The 15,851-nt window shown below is 39.9% G+C and overlaps 1 protein-coding gene across 2 annotated transcripts in view; it reads left to right on the top strand.

The window, feature by feature from the left end:
• The window catches only part of VPS50 (VPS50 subunit of EARP/GARPII complex), an 89,778-nt gene that overhangs the window by 6,559 nt on the left and 67,368 nt on the right, over window positions 1-15,851 (top strand). For both annotated transcript variants that reach the window (XM_062605062.1, XM_062605063.1), the window contains exons 3-9: window positions 6,554-6,676; window positions 7,277-7,348; window positions 8,838-8,891; window positions 10,866-10,936; window positions 11,360-11,477; window positions 11,570-11,605; window positions 13,813-13,895. In XM_062605062.1, coding sequence (XP_062461046.1) covers window positions 6,554-6,676; window positions 7,277-7,348; window positions 8,838-8,891; window positions 10,866-10,936; window positions 11,360-11,477; window positions 11,570-11,605; window positions 13,813-13,895 — 557 coding nt within the window. The remainder of the gene's footprint in view (window positions 1-6,553; window positions 6,677-7,276; window positions 7,349-8,837; window positions 8,892-10,865; window positions 10,937-11,359; window positions 11,478-11,569; window positions 11,606-13,812; window positions 13,896-15,851) is intronic.

Below are 15,851 nucleotides of genomic sequence, written 5' to 3'. Positions count from 1 at the left end.
GAATAGAGTGATATAAATCGACAGTGTGTGTTCATTGGTGTATTTCTGGCTCGTAACAAAACAAGAGAGCCTGTGTCCCAACAAGTACAAGAAGACTTGGCCCCTGGTACCTTCTGTATAGAGGTGCATAGACTATTGCTGATCTTCAGCTTCTAATTGGATTAGAAACTTTTTAGATTTTATTTTTCTCTGAGTAGTAATAGTTAGCTGTTGTGGTTTTGGGGGTAATTTTTGGTTTTTTTTTGTTTTTTTTTGTTTTTTTTTTCCCCAGTGTCTTTGCTTCCCAAATCTTTTGGTTGGTAGTGACTGGGATGCAGAAGGTGTTTGCTTCAACTCTCTCAGTAATGCTTCATTCAACAGAGCGATACTGTTTGTTTTGTTATAGGCAGTGTAGAATATAAGGGAGAGTGAGAGTATGACGCACTGGGAAATAGCTGGGTAAGTCATCTAAAACTTGCTGAACTGCATTTCAAATGAGTCTGCAATGACATGACTCTTCTGAAAGACATTTCAAGGAATTGCCACACGATCCTAGGCAGGTAAACTTCTATTTCCATGGAATGGGAAGGCAAAATGAAGTCTGTGTGTAAAAATACTTTTTATTTAGCAGTGGCTTCTTCAAGTATGCAAATCTGTGAGACAGGTAGTTGTGGGGTTTTGTTTATTTGTTTGTTTTCTTCCCCAGAAACTGTCTTTCACTCATCTATTTAGGTGGCATTATGAAGGAGGCACCTGCTGATTAGGGTTGCAGTAATTGTAACCTGAAAGGAAGTATGTTTGACGGGATAAACTGTCTTTCCAGGAAAATATGATCCAAAGTACTGACACCCCCCCCCCCCAAACGCACATTTGGCACCACAAGTGATGCAAGTTTTTTTAAAGGGATATATTTAAGTTGCAATAGTGAGAGAAGTTTTGAGGTGGAAAAGTGCCTTGAGGGATTAAAAGGAGCTTCTCTCTGCCTCTGCAAAGTGTGAGTACTAGCTCCACAGCACTAAATCTGGCCTTCCCTGAGGCCCCTGAAACTATGGACTTCGTATGTATGTAGTAAAATTTTGTTTGCATCTTTAGTTGATGGGACGAGGAAAATTGAATATCAACAAATAAACTTTTGCCAAGGATATTTGCTTCCTTCAGTGGTGAGTGCATATACTGGCCTTGAGCATGTTAATTATTTGAAACTAGTGGAGCATGATGTACTGGAAGTTCCAGTTTATCATGACATAAAGTGTGGTAGCAGATAGTGTAATTGATATGGGAGCTCAAGTTTATCCTGGAGTTGTTCTCACTAGACTTGTTTTTCTAGAAAGAATGAACAAGATAAAGAAAACCCCTGTCCATTTAATAGATATTTTTCTAGGTAGTCTTCTGGCAAGAAACACTGAGATGAACGATTTTTCTTAGACAGGATAAAATGGTTTCTTAGTAATTTTCCTAGCCACATCAACATCAGCTTTATTTTCGTGCTGAAAACTGTGGTCTTCTACAGAGCCAAAAATGTCATTGGTTCAGCTTCATTGAAATGCTAATATTAAACCCAACACTCCCAATTTATAATTGGGTGGCCTAAATCCAGAGTACATGTCCACAGTGGCTTTCTTAACATCTTAAGGGTATGTCAGTCACCACTGACCTGTCGTTTCACCAAAATGACAAGGTGTCAGTAATCTAAAAATTCAAATGATCCTAAAGATTTCTTTCTGTAATTAGTTTTTCTTCTTTTTTTTTCTTTTAAGAAACAACTGTGCTGGAACTTCTAGCCAATTATCAGATGATAGATAGGGTGAAATCGGTGTGCTCAGCTCGCTCCCTGAAATGTCTGTACACCAATGTGCGCAGCATGGGAAATAAGCAGGAGGAGTTGGAAACCTGTGTTAAGTCAGGAGACTATGATCTGGTGGCAGTTACAGAGACGTGGTGGGACAGCTCACATGACTGGAATATAGTCATGGAGGGCTATGTCCTTTTCAGGAAAGACAGGCCAGCCAGGAGGGGTGGTGGGGTTGCTCTTTATGTGCGGGAGGAACTACAATGCACCGAGTTCTGTCCAGGGACAGATGACGAGCGAGTTGAGAGTCTGTGGGTGAGAATTAAGGGGCAGGCTGGCAGGGGGGATACTGTTGTAGGTGTCTGTTACAGACCACCAGATCAGGGTGAGGAAGTTGACGAGGCCTTCTACAGGCAGCTGAGAGCGGCCTCACAGTCACAGGCCGTGGTCGTCATGGGGGATTTTAACTTCCCTGATGTTTGCTGGAAGGACCACTCGGCAACCCAGCCGCAGCCCAGGAGGTTCCTCCAGTGTATGGATGATAACTTCCTCCTGCAAATGGTGGATGAGCCGACCAGGAGAGGAGCGCTGCTGGATCTCATCCTCACTAACAAGGAGGATCTGGCTGAAGCAGTAAGGGTTGAGGGCTGCCTTGGCTGCAGTGACCACAAGATGGTGGAGTTCAGGATCTTGTGTGGTAGGACTAGTAGAATACCAAGTAGAATTGCAACCCTGGACTTTAGCAGGGCAAACTTTGGCCTTTTCAAGCAATTGCTAGGGGAAATGCCATGGGCAAGGCTGCTTGAAGGTAAGGGGGCCCAAGATAGTTGGTTGACATTCAAGGACTGCTTTTTCCGTGCTCAAGATCGGAGCATCCCGACATGTAGGAAGTCAAGGAAGAGGGCCAAGAGACCTGCGTGGCTAAATAGGGAATTGCTGGGTATGCTCAAGTGGAAGAGGAGAGTTTACAGGTCATGGAAGGTGGGGCTGGCCACTTGGGAGGAATATAAGGCTGCTGCTAGAGGATGTATGAAGGCAGCTAGGAGGACTAAAGCATCCTTAGAATTAAACCTGGTGAGAAGGGTCAAGGACAGCAAAAAGAGCTTTTTCAAATACATGGCAGACAAAACTAACACCAGAGGCAATGTAGGCCCACTGATGAATGGGATGGGTGCCCTGGTGACAGAAGATACAGAGATGGCAGAGTTACTGAATGCCTTCTTTGTCTCTGTCTACTCTGCTGCAGGCAGTCCTGAAGAGCCCTGTACCCCTGAGACCTTAGATGAAGTCAGGTCGACGGAGAGGTTTGCCTTAGTTGATGAGGAATGGGTTAGAGATCAGTTGAGCAATCTGGACATCCATAAATCCATGGGTCCAGATGGGATGCACCCGCGGGTGCTGAGGGAACTGGCGGAAGTCATTGCTAAGACCACTCTCCATCATCTTTACCAAGTCTTGGGAAACGGGAGAGGTGCCTGAGGACTGGAGGAAAGCAAATGTCACTGCAGTCTTCAAAAGGCGAGGAGGACCCGGGTAACTATAGACCGGTCAGCCTCACCTCCATCCCTGGGAAAGTGATGGAACACCTTATCCTTGGTGCCATCTTAAGGCATATCAAGGATAAGAGGGTTATGAGGGGCAGTCAACATGGCTTCACCAGGGGGAAATCATGTTTGACCAATCTCTTAACCTTTTATGAGGAAATAACACGGTGGATGGATGATGGCAGAGCGGTGGATGTGGTCTACCTTGACTTCAGCAAAGCATTTGACACAGTCTCCCACAGCATCCTCACAGCTAAATTGAGGAAGTGTGGACTGGATGATCAGGTAGTGAGGTGGACTGCGAACTGGCTGAAGGAGAGAAGCCAGAGAGTTGTAGTCTATGGGGCTGAGTCTAGTTGGAGGCCTGTAACTAGTGGAGTGCCTCAAGGGTCAGTACTGGGACAGGTATTATTTAATATATTCATCAATGATTTAGATGAGGGAATTGAGTGTACTATCAGCAAGTTTGCTGATGACACCAAGCTGGGAGGAGTGGCTGACACGCCAGAAGGCTGTGCTGCCATCCAGCGAGACCTGGACAGGCTGGAGAGCTGGGCAGGGAATAACTTGATGAACTATAACAAGGTAAAGTGTAGAGTCCTGCATCTGGGCAGGAACAACCCCAGGTTCCAGTATAGGTTGGGAAACGACCTGTTAGAGAGCAGTGTAGGGGAGAGGGACCTGGGGGTCCTAGTGGACGACAGGATGACCATGAGCCAACACTGTGGCCTTGTGGCCAAGAAGGCCAATGGCATCCTGGGGTGTATTAGAAGGGGGGTGGTTAGTAGGTCGAGAGAGGTCCTCCTTCCCCTCTACTCTGCCCTGGTGAGACCCCATCTGGAATATTGTGTCCAGTTCTGGGCCCCTCAGTTCAAGAAGGACAGGGAGCTGCTGGAGAGAGTCCAGCGCAGGGCAACAAAGATGATTAAGGGAGTGGAGCATCTCCCTTATGAGGAGAGGCTGAGGGAGCTGGGTCTCTATAGTTTGGAGAAGAGGAGACTGAGGGGTGACCTTATAAGTGTCTATAAATATATAAAGGGGGAGTGTCACGAGGATGGAGCCAGGCTCTACTCAGTGGCAAACAATGATAGGACAAGGGGTAATGGGTACAAACTGGAACACAAGAGGTTCCACTTAAACTTGAGAAGAAACTTCTTCTCAGTGAGGGTGACGGAACACTGGAACAGGCTGCCCAGGGAGGTTGTGGAGACATTCAAAACCCGCCTGGACACATTCCTGTGTAACCTTATCTAGGTGCTCCTGCTCCGGCAGGGGGATTGGACTAGATGGTCTTTCGAGGTCCCTTCCAATCTCTAGCATACTGTGATACTGTGATTCCTTTTGCAGTGGTGCAGTGGACAAATTAAGCTGACCCCTTTGCCTGTCTGGTTAATATGAGTGCATACCTCAGAGGTATTCAGTAGAACATCCAGGTACCAAATACTTTAATTGTTAAAAATAAAACATTGAGGAGCACAGTCCTCCGTGTCTTACAGTTATTTATTGTTGCTATAGTGTTATTTTTGTGTGTTATTTCTCTTACCCCTTTCGATGCCCTCTCCTCGCCGCTGCCCTCCCTTGCTCGGCCTCCTGCCCGGGCTGTGTACGGTTGGGAGGTGGGTTGGTGCAGTCTCGCCGCGGTGCCCCGGAGGTTTGTCCGTCTCGCTGCATCTCAGCCAGCCTCCTCCGGGCAGCGCTGGCGGCAGCGGCTGAATGGGGCGTTTGCCGAAGGACCCTCTCTGGGGATGCGAGGCACCCGGGGTCTCACGGAGAAGGAAGGCCGCTCTTCGACGGCTTTTCTCCGGTTACCACCCTTGCCACATGTCGGCTCGAAGCGCCTGTGCTCCAGCGGGTGGCGCCCGAGCTCCGCCCGGCAGCAGCCGGCTGCCGTCGCCGTGCTCCCTCGTTCACCGAGGCGACGAGAAACCCGGTGGAAATCCGGTTTTCTCTGTATCGAAGCCACTGCTTTTTGCTCCGTCCCCGTCCCCGTCCTCCCTCGTTTGTTTTCCCTTTTCATTTTCTGATGCTCTTACAAACTTCTGTCATCGCTCGGCTGCCTCTGGTTGAGTAGAGAAACAGCACTTGTTTTGTATTTAAACTGTCGCTTTGCCTCCTAACATGTACACGTTGACCTTATTTCAGTTCACGTACAAAATAAGCAATTTAGTTGTTGTTTAGTCAGTCTAAAATCTGATGCCTTTACCCCATGAAAAAAGCCCTTGAGCTCCTGGTGGTGAAAATACTAACACTTTCTCCTACTGTAAGAACTTGTCGTTGTTGGGAGGCTTGGGGTCTTCAGGGGACATTCAGTCTGCTGGGTTGCTTCATCAGGAATAAATTCCAGTATCGAGCAATTTGATCCATGTCATGTTGATTTTTTGGTGAAAGAATATCTTGGCGCTTCTTCCTTTGAGTCCCTGACAAAGGACTTGGGTGGGAACAGCCTCCAGAAAAGGGGGGCTAGTATAAGTTGAAATACCTGGTGTAGAAGGGAAAGAAGAGGGTCAGGCTCAGTCCTTGGCTTGTTGCAACCAGTGGAAGCAGCCTGGTTGTTGAGAAGACCTTCCAGGGGGGAACTTGACAGCAAGGAGGGGGTGCTTTTGAATGGTAGCTTTCAGAAAGCTGGCAGTGCATTTCTGCTTAGACCACCCTGCTTGTCCAAGAAAATCTGAAATTTGTTAATTTTGGGTAAAGAAGGTAGATCTGCTCTGTTTTGCCTATAAAAAATTCAAGTGTTTAATGACATGATGACGTGACTTTTATTACAGTGAATTGTGAGGGCTGAATTGACAAGTTGTATGTTTGAGGTGACACTGTCTACCTTACGTTTGCAAAGATGGTTCTTCTGGTTTAAAAAAATTCAGGTTTTATTGTTTATTTTTGTTTGTTTTGGGTTTTTTTCTTCTGGAGAAATAGCCTGCCAATTTGTTTTTAAGTTACTGTGAGAATTTCTTTTCAGGAGGAAAAAACTGTGGGCTCGACATGCATTCATGCCATGAGTGTATTGATGAAGAAGTGTTTAAGTGATCTGCATCATCAGTCTTCACTGTGTGCTTTGAAAAGTTTTAAATATCTCACTGTTTGTAGTGAAAAGAACAAGCCAGTGTACTGATCATTCTGTTCTTTGCCATTGCTTCTTGCACTGGTGTTGGAAATGGCTTTTGAAAAATACTTGTTCTGGTAAAACATTGTCTGGTAGGATGAGATATTACATATAGAAATCCTTTTTTGTTTTGTGAAGGAGGAGCTCAGAGAACTACGTGAAGAGCCAATTGACCCTCAAGCTCAGCAAGAAATAATTAACAGCATTGAAGAAGTTTATTTTTCCAGTGATTCCTTTGATATTGTGAAGTATGAGTTAGAGGTAAGCTGTCTTCTTACAAGACAAGACAGTGATGTAGCAAAAATAAGGGTAAAATGTATGCTTTTCAATAAGCTATTTTTTTGGTTTGTTTCTTGTAGCTTGTATTAACACAAACCTGCAGCCTTCTGCCTCATAGTGGAGCTTCTAGCATATAGTATTGGTATGGAGCCTCTTCTTTTAATGTGGTGGAATCAATACGTTGTTGGTTGTGTTAACAGGCACTTCACAATGTAAACCATAGTGAAAAAAAAACAAAACGGAGGGAAAAAGAAATGATTCTCTGTTTTGGGTATTTTTTTAGCAAACTGACTGAGACAATGATTTTGGTGATTAAGGGGGTTCTGTGTGTATATATATATATGGCTTAAAATAAGGTAACTTTGAGGTAATTATGATACTATATGATGCAATTATGATAATGCATTGTTTATCTTAACACTGTTTTATTTCCATCATTTGAAATAATGGATCAATTCTGCAAATTAGATTACAGAAGCAATAAGAATGTTTCTTTAATGGAATTGATTAGTTAGTTCATACTACATGTCAGTTTAACATCCTTTAATTTCCCCATGGATATAATTTATTGTGTACGTGCAGAGGCTTCCTCCAGTACTTAGTCTTCAAGAATTGGAAGAGTATAGAGACAAACTGAAACAACAGCAAGCTGCTGTGAGTAAAGTTGTTTTATCCTATATTCTCAGACATTTGGTTGCATTGTCTATAAGTCTAGCCAGAGGTGTAATTGAAAAAAGTTTTGATTTCTTAAACACATGAGCTACTAAGCATTTCTTCCCATAATATTATGTTGTGTGCTTTTATAGTGGAAATTGATCAATAAATAATATTCTAGGAAATTATGGAAGTAAAATTGGGTGATAAGTTATTGTTAAGAAAGAACAAATGTGCTCACTATTTCTTTAGAAACTTGATTTGTTGAATGTTCAGCTTTTCCCATGTATTGCAAGAAAAGTCATGTTCAACACAACGCTGAATAGTGTGGTAGTGGCATTTTTTTTTTTTTTTTTTTGAGGGATTTCTGGCAATGTGGAAGGAGTTGCTTTTTTCTCTTCTTTTTCATTTGCCAATTTGTTAATCGCCCACAGGGGTTTGTAGTGAATATTGGCACAGTGTTATTATATAATAAACCAATGAAATGTAACTATGAATAATAACTATAATTTATGGGGGGGAAATGGGGTTGCAGCTTCTAAAAAGGTACTTTAATTTCGGGCTTTTTTTTTTGCGTTCATAAATCATTGATTCATTGCTCTTTAAAAGATGAATAATATGGTACAGGAGATGAATACATTAACTGTGGCATTTGGAAAGTATCTGCAAGTAAAATAACAGTAATAATCCTAATTTATGTCTTTAAATGAATTAAATGTACAGGAGGAAAATATTGGATTGTTAACAATTCATGAAGAACAGATTGCTTTTGCCTAAGACTGCTTTTTCCAGAATAAACCTATGAAATTTTGTAAAGTATTAGTGAGCAGTTAACCAAATGATTATTCAGTGTTTCTGTCCTGTAGAAGGAAAGAAGTTGAAAGTGGGTAGGTTTTTTTGGTTCTGTGTTTTATTTTTCCTCTTTTTTTTTTTTTTTTCCCTGTGGCAATTTTATGTTTTTTGAGTTTAAGGGGATATCTGGTGGTGACTTAGCTTTGCAAGGAAATACTCAAGACTGAGAGACAACTTCATTGAGAGATGCTGGATAATTCTAGTACCTGTTACCAGTCTCTTGGCCATTTTGCCTGCACAGTGGGAACTGGCTGCAGCCAGGGAAGTAGTTTCAGTGCATGGCTGCTGCTAGAACATGCAAACTGGAAGGTGCACGCAGCTGATGCACTTGCAGTGTCCCATATTATTTCTGTTTTTTTTATTCTAGCATGTTTCTTAGCGAGCAGAGAGGTAAGGGATTAATTTAAAAATGCCCACTAGTTCCTAGATGCAACTGTAAACATTTTTCATATCTTGCTCCTAAGGAAAGCTGATTGTCATTTGTAGGACTATTTTACCTGGCTGTAGCATATTTTTTAATAAATTTGAAAACTACGGAACTAAATGATACAGAATCACAAAGTTGTAGGACTTTAGTATAGGGATGGCCTATTAAATTGAGATTGTTATGTATTACATATAATACTCTTTTTTAAAGGTATCTAAGAAAGTTGCAGACTTGATTCTTGAAAAACAGCCTGCGTATGTTCAGGTAAGATAACTAACAATCACTGTTTAAGAGTAAACCACTCCATTTTGTGCTGTTATAATGCTGTACTTAGGGATTAAATCTAGTAATTTGTTAGTAGAGATGCTAGTGCCTGGTTGGACCTACCTGTCTATATATGCTAATTCTGTATCTGCAGACTGAAAAAAACAAGGGCATATTGAGCTAGAGGCCCTTAGGATGATACAGATTTTGGCATATGATCATTTTCAGAAGCCTTACTGAAAACATTGTTTCACAGGCTTGACTAGTACCTGCAATACAGTTGAACAGTGTTTGTGTTTAGGAATGGTTTCACACCTTTTTCTGTAGGAGAAAACAGTAATGACCTTTTTAAGAGTGCTTAACTAGAAACCTGCCACTGATCTTAAGCGCTCATGAGAAGAAAACTTCTGTGTCATACCAGTGATCATGACAATTTTAATTTTGGTCAAGAAGCTGGAGAGGTAGCTACTTCAGGAACAGGTTATTAGGAGAAGCAAAAATGCAGCTGGCTCTTTGTCTCCTGAACACCTTTCCACTGTGCAAAGAAAAGTGTGGGGAAGTCATGGTTTGCACCCCATTCCTTGTGTGAAAGGCTAGTCTAACAGGCAATACTGTGGGCTGAGAGGGGGATGGCACAGACACAAGGCAAGGGTTTTTAATTTTCCCTTCTTCTTAGAAGGAAGAGCTTTAGGAACAACTAATGTGTGGAAGATTGTCTTTGAGACGATTAAAAAATGTATTCAACCCTAAATGCTGGACAGAAGACTTCCTGTCTGGGGACTACTGGTTGCATGCTCTTCCTGTGCCTATCCATTTGGTCACGTTCAAAGGAGAGATTTTACAGAATCTTTGCAAGAGACGAGACTGGAATGGAGTTGCTCCTTCTTGTGTGTGCTCCCTTGTAAAAAAGGGAACAGTGACCTTTTAAATACTTCTGACATTTGCCAAATGTGTTTTTAGTGAGAAGTAGTTACTGAGGAAAGTAATGTTTGAATTCAGTTTCTTAGGATATTATGCATATCAGTAACTAAGCTGTCATTTTTTTCAAAACCTGTACTGGTATCATAAAGGAGGAGCTGGTTTGGTGAAGGATGTAGCTCAGTGGTTTGTCAGAATCGTATCTTTGAAGACTGACGGAGCTGATCTTAAAGTGAACCAAACTTTAAACTTGGTTTTGCTTGTTATGTCTTTAGAATAACACTAGTTTTCAAAGTGAAAATCTGACTTCTTCCCAGGGAGAACACTTTATATGTTTTGAAATGATAAGCAGAATAGAAAAACAAAAGTTGCTTTATTTTTATTTTGTTTTAATGTGGGGAGAGTGTTTTCTGCACTGCTGTTCCTAACAAAAGAAACCTTAGTAGTTATATTAACATTTTTACTTTTTTTTTAAAGGAGTTTAGATTATGCTAGGCACTTCATGAAGTCAAAATCAAACTAAAGTCAGGTCACCTGTGCTGAAGAGTTTTCAGTCAAAATTCAACAGGATACAATTAACGTTCATTGTGAAGTGACATCTATTGAATTGGTAGAACACAAGTGCTTCTAAAGAAGAAAATGCTGTATGAAACATGATTGTTTGTTGTTGTTATGCCGTTTCTTTTTAGTTGTTTTGCTGTTGTCTGGCATATTAATGTAGATTAAACCCTGTGCTTCTGTACCTGAAGCTTTGATCATTCTGCTGTGGTGCATTAATAATACAGAGATTCGTGGACTGCATGTAAATGTAGAGGGTCCTACTGCAATGAAAAAATGGATTTCAATGTCTTTCTTTGAAAGGGAATTGTATTATAAAAGATTGTTTAATGTTACATTCTAGTGGTTAGCATATATAAAATGATGAAACAAGTATTATATAAAATAAATCTACAAAGTCATTATAACATCTCAAGAGGAATGTGCTAATTACTAGTTTTTGCTGGTGTGTAGCAAACTTTAACTTATGCATTCATTTAACCTGTTGTCTCTCTGCAGGAACTTGAACGTGTCACATCATTGCAGGCTGGCCTTCAATTAGCAGCTGTTATTTGCACAAATGGAAGAAGGTATCTTGCTTAAATAATGGCAGAGATTGAAAGGGGGAAAAAGTATTTAATAAATATGTAAACCCAGGAAGTTTGTTTGCTGATGATATTTCCTGTTTAGGTGCTGAATGGAATTAGTAATAGTAGTTAAAGATACTGAAACAAATACCAGCTTTCTCTCTGGGAGCTCTGACTTTTTCTGTTGGGAGTTCTCTTTAAAACAGGAACCTTTACAGATACACCATTGATCCTCAGACAAGTTCTGCAGACAGGAAAACATAACTTCTTAGTAGTTTATTGGCATTGTCTCAATTTCTGGATTTCCCTGACAATGCTGACAATCTTATTTTCTAGCATATAGTCTGATGGACATGTTAGAATTTATTAGAAATCAGTTTTATTTTACGTATAGTTGAAGATTATGTTCATTTTTAATTCTTGCAGACACCTGAATATAGCAAAGGAAGGCTTCACACAAACTAGTTTGGGGCTTCTTGCAAATCAAAGAAAGAGACAGTTGCTTATTGGACTGCTAAAGTCTCTGAGAACAATAAAAACACTGGTATGTACAGTTGTTTTTCTTCAATGGCAAAATATTTTCTTCATTGCTGTGTAGTTATCACACTTTTTTTTTTTAATTTTTCTTATTTTTAGCAAAGAACTGATGTACGCTTGAGTGAGATGTTGGAGGTAAGTCCCTGACGGACTATTACAGTTTGAAGCTATTCTAAGTCTACTTTTGTCAGTCATCTAAATTTTGTCCCTTCTTTCCTTTCTCTTGCGAACAGGCTATGGGTGTGTGCATGTGCTGAAATTATATTGTAATTCTTTTTTTAAATGCTGTGGGAAATATTTCATATCAAATTAGATAGCTTCTGTGCCAGTGGGGAATATTTTCTGTCAAAAACTCAATCCTACATTTAGATCTGGGCACTGAGACTTGAATTAGTTCAGGAAGAGTACGAAGTCTTCACTCCCCTCCCTACCCTCAACTTACACTTCTTTTCTGGCCCTAACTTGATATTTGGAAGAGAAAAGAAGGTGGGATTTAGCTGATTGTCGATATGCTCTGTTTGGATAAAGAACTTCTACTGGTATATTCCTGTACAAATTTATATACTTAATATTTTATTTGCAAGTATAGTAGCTTCTCTCCATATTCATTGGGTTACCTTTTAATAGATGTAGAAAACATGGCAGCATGCAGACACTGAAAATTCTACTTACACAAACTGCCAAAAAATGCAGTAGATACTGCAGAGAGTGAAAATAAGATCGTGTCTTAAGGTGATTAATGTATGAAAGACAGCTTCAGGGTTTTATGAGCAAGTATATTTTAAGCATGTAGTGTAACAATTTTGACTTGCTAGTTTGCCAGATATTTCCAGCTAATACTGGATGTACCATCATTATGATCATTCGTTCTTAATACATTTGGAAATTGAGTCTTAATAATTGTAACTCTTAAGATTCTTTGAGTTTAATTCCACCTTGGGTAATACACCTTGTCTCAGCACACTTTCTTGTGAAGGACGAATATATTAATTTACAGGCTGTATAAACATTGTCTTTTGCTCAGTAAGCCCTGTACAAAGATGAGCTTTTAATTTCTGTGCTATATTTTGTTGCACAGCAAATGAGCTCTTCACTGTCTAATGGTAGAAGTTGTTTTGAGACAGAGGAAAGGGTGTTACATTTGCGCACAGACCCTAATGTCTGATTATCATAATTTGCCAGTTATTTTTGAACATGAAGGGCTGGAACCGCTGTTTCTATTCTCAGTGTCTGCTCCCAGTAAGGTATTCCAGATATTGGCTAATTTATTGTCTTTAGTCCAAGAAGAAGTTAGCCGCTTGGAATGTGCATGGCCACATTTAGATACGGTTCCCAATTAAAAAGAAGACCAGACTTTTTCACCAGAAGCAGGGGTGAGCTGCTTCTGGAAAATATTGGCAATATTATGTTATGTAAGCAGGCTTTCTGATTTGAGCTCTGTTAGACTTAATGGAGCAAGTACCAGGTTTCCAATGGAGAAAGATTCAAGAGCTGTAAATGCAGCTATCATTTTAGACCAATGTGCTGATCTGTTTTCATTTACTCGATAATGCATGTGGCTTCTTTTGTGGTTTTAGTTAAACTTGATCTACATTTGAATGCTGCTGATAAAGGAGTTTCTGAAATTAAATTTGTTTTATGATAATAGTTGAGTATAAATTGCCCCTGTGTTTTTACTCTTCAGTCAGTGACTTCAAAATTCCAGTAGCAGCTTTGAATTTGAGCTCTCTGAAGTACATAATACAGCCAATGTAGTTAGGACAAAAAAAGGGAATCTCTTAGCTATTAAAGAGGGTTTTCCTTCCTCCAAGACCATTTCTGGCCTCATATCTAATAGAATACAAAATCAGTAATTATGCTTAAGGCACTGCCCGTGTTCTGTTGGCAAGTCCTCGACTTTCACATTGTTGTATGTTTTTGTTTCGGTTTTCTTCTGGCATCTTCATGTACTTTGTGATTGATCCTGATTGATACAATAGATCATATTGTATTAACAGAAGTTTGAAAGTTAACTGGGAAGATGTTAGTTGTTTTGTAATAAAAACTTTCTGATATGTTTTGTATGAATGCATTAGGAAACAAAACAGCAAGTCATTTGCATAAGGTAATGTAATACATTGTGTTTTCAGGTGTTGCTAACATGTTGTCTGTTCCTAATTCTAAACTGCTTGCACATTAAGTTTTGCAGTAGACCCTTACTCATTTCCTTTAACTTTACTGTATAGATGTAAGAGGCAACATATTTTGTTCTTAGTGTTTATACATAAGCATGCAAGCAAAAGTGGGTGTTGAAGCTTTTGCTTCAAAAGCCAAATTAGATTTCCATTATATTTTATCCTAAGGAAGAGGACTATCCAGGAGCTATTCAGCTGTGCTTGGAATGCCAGAAAGCTGCCAGCACTTTCAAACACTACAGCTGTATAAGGTAAGGTGACATTGTGCTGCTTTCACCTTCTTGTATGCTTTTATTTGTAAAATCATAGAATCACAGATTATTTGAGTTGGAAGGAACCTCAAAGATCAACTGGTTCCAACCTCCCTGCTATAGGCAGGGACACCTTCCACTAGACCAGGTTGCTCAAGGCCTCATCCAGCCTGGCCTTGAACACTTCCAGGGAGAGGGCATGTAAGTGAAGTGAAACAGTGAACATTAATTCACATTCTCTAAAGCAGCTTTGATTTGAAATGTAATTTTCTGCTTAGAAAAGTAAACCTGAAGCACGTATAAAAGCATAAGCATCCTCAGTGGTTTCCCCCTTTCTGACCCACTACTAACCGGCCTTCACAATAGTAACACTGTATAATCTATGTTTGGACTATGTCATTGTTTTGTAACTATTGTAGTATGTTGGCAGGTATAGTTTCAAGTAAGACTGAATTATAACTGTGCTACAACCTGCAGCCTTGAGATACCTGAGCTACTTTTTAATAAGAAAGTTTATATTCTGGAATTAATTCACCTACAGCAAGATGGCTTTTGGAGGATAACTTACCCAGGTTGTTGGCAGTGGAATTAGCAAGTGCAGAGATTCATGCTGTCATGGAGAAGCTGCTTTCAGAACTGAACTAAATTGAGTGTCTGTCGTCCCTAGCATAGATGGACTTGATGTTACCACTGATTTTCAAAAAGAAAAAAAAAAAAAGAAAAAAAAAGGGGTAAACATGAAGTTCAAAGTCATAATAGATACGACAGTAAAGGAATCGAGTAAATTTTCATGTTTCCTGCACTAAAATAATTAAATTAAATAGATTGTTTTTTGGTGTTATTTTAAATTAGGATTTTCAACTTGCGGGTAAAATTCTGACATCGTTTCATCTCCTGTGAGAATGCTCTCTGATTTAGGGCCAAAATCTATGAAAGCACATGCTTTGCCTTCCTCTGTCCTCTAAATGTGTGCTTTGTTGCAACTTCAGAGTAATTACCCATAATCCTCGATTTTAGTTTAGGATCTGCTTTTGATCTGTAGCTGTTGCAGGATCCAAAGATGCACCAAAAATGTGTGTGAAGTTACAAATTGTACCTGTAAATAAGCCCCTCTCTATTCTGAAGTCAGATTTGAAAGCTGCTTTTTGCTTTTTTCTAGTTCCATGAAACTTGTGTATGGATATAAAGTGACTGTACAGACAACATTTGCCTACATATATTAAAGTTTTGAATCCCTTCCTTATATAAAAGTAAATGAAAACTGTATTTATTTGAATGAGGAGAAATGACTGTGATTTCCTTCAGTCCTTGACAATTTAGTTGTTTAGAAGCAAGATGACTTCTGAACAACTTTTGCTCTGCTCAACTCTTCTGTAGAGAGATGGGTCCTGCAGTCTTCCATACCCGTGTCTCATCTATAATTGTTCAGTAAGCTCTCCTTAGTATTTATTGCTCTTTCAGAGGCTCTGTGGTTCCAAACATTAATCTGATATAATCTGCATATCTCTTGCTCCTTTTTCTTCTAGAGAAATGAGCAACATTTGTTCACCTGGAAAAGGCAGCTTAATTTCTTTGAATCTTGCAGTGCTCATCTGTAAAACCTTGCTCTTTCAAGGTTTAGGTTAAATTACACCATTTCTTTGAGTTAAATTCTGTTTTGTGTAAATGACATGAAAGCTTCTGTTTAATTTTAAATAACTTCAAGCTTTTATTGCAGCTCCAAAGTTTATCTCCACTTACACTATGTCCAGTATAACAAAATTTGAAACATAAACTAATAGGTCATGTTTTTGCCATTTGGAATATTTAACTGCAAAAATCATACTATTTTAAATCTCATAACATACTGACAAGATGTGTGATGAATAGCTGTGAAGATTTACTTTCTTGTTGCACTCAAAATAATATCCTTGCATGCAAGAAGACAGTTTCTTGAAACAAAGGGTGGTGACAGAA

This window comes from Pezoporus occidentalis, unplaced genomic scaffold (assembly GCF_034315485.1).
Source record: "Pezoporus occidentalis ecotype Australia unplaced genomic scaffold, CSIRO_AGI_Poc_V1 ctg9, whole genome shotgun sequence".
In the NCBI taxonomy this organism is placed as follows: domain Eukaryota; kingdom Metazoa; phylum Chordata; class Aves; order Psittaciformes; family Psittacidae; genus Pezoporus; species Pezoporus occidentalis.
The sequence above is the reverse complement of the archived record's forward strand: the minus strand, read 5'-3'. Positions and strand labels throughout refer to the sequence as shown.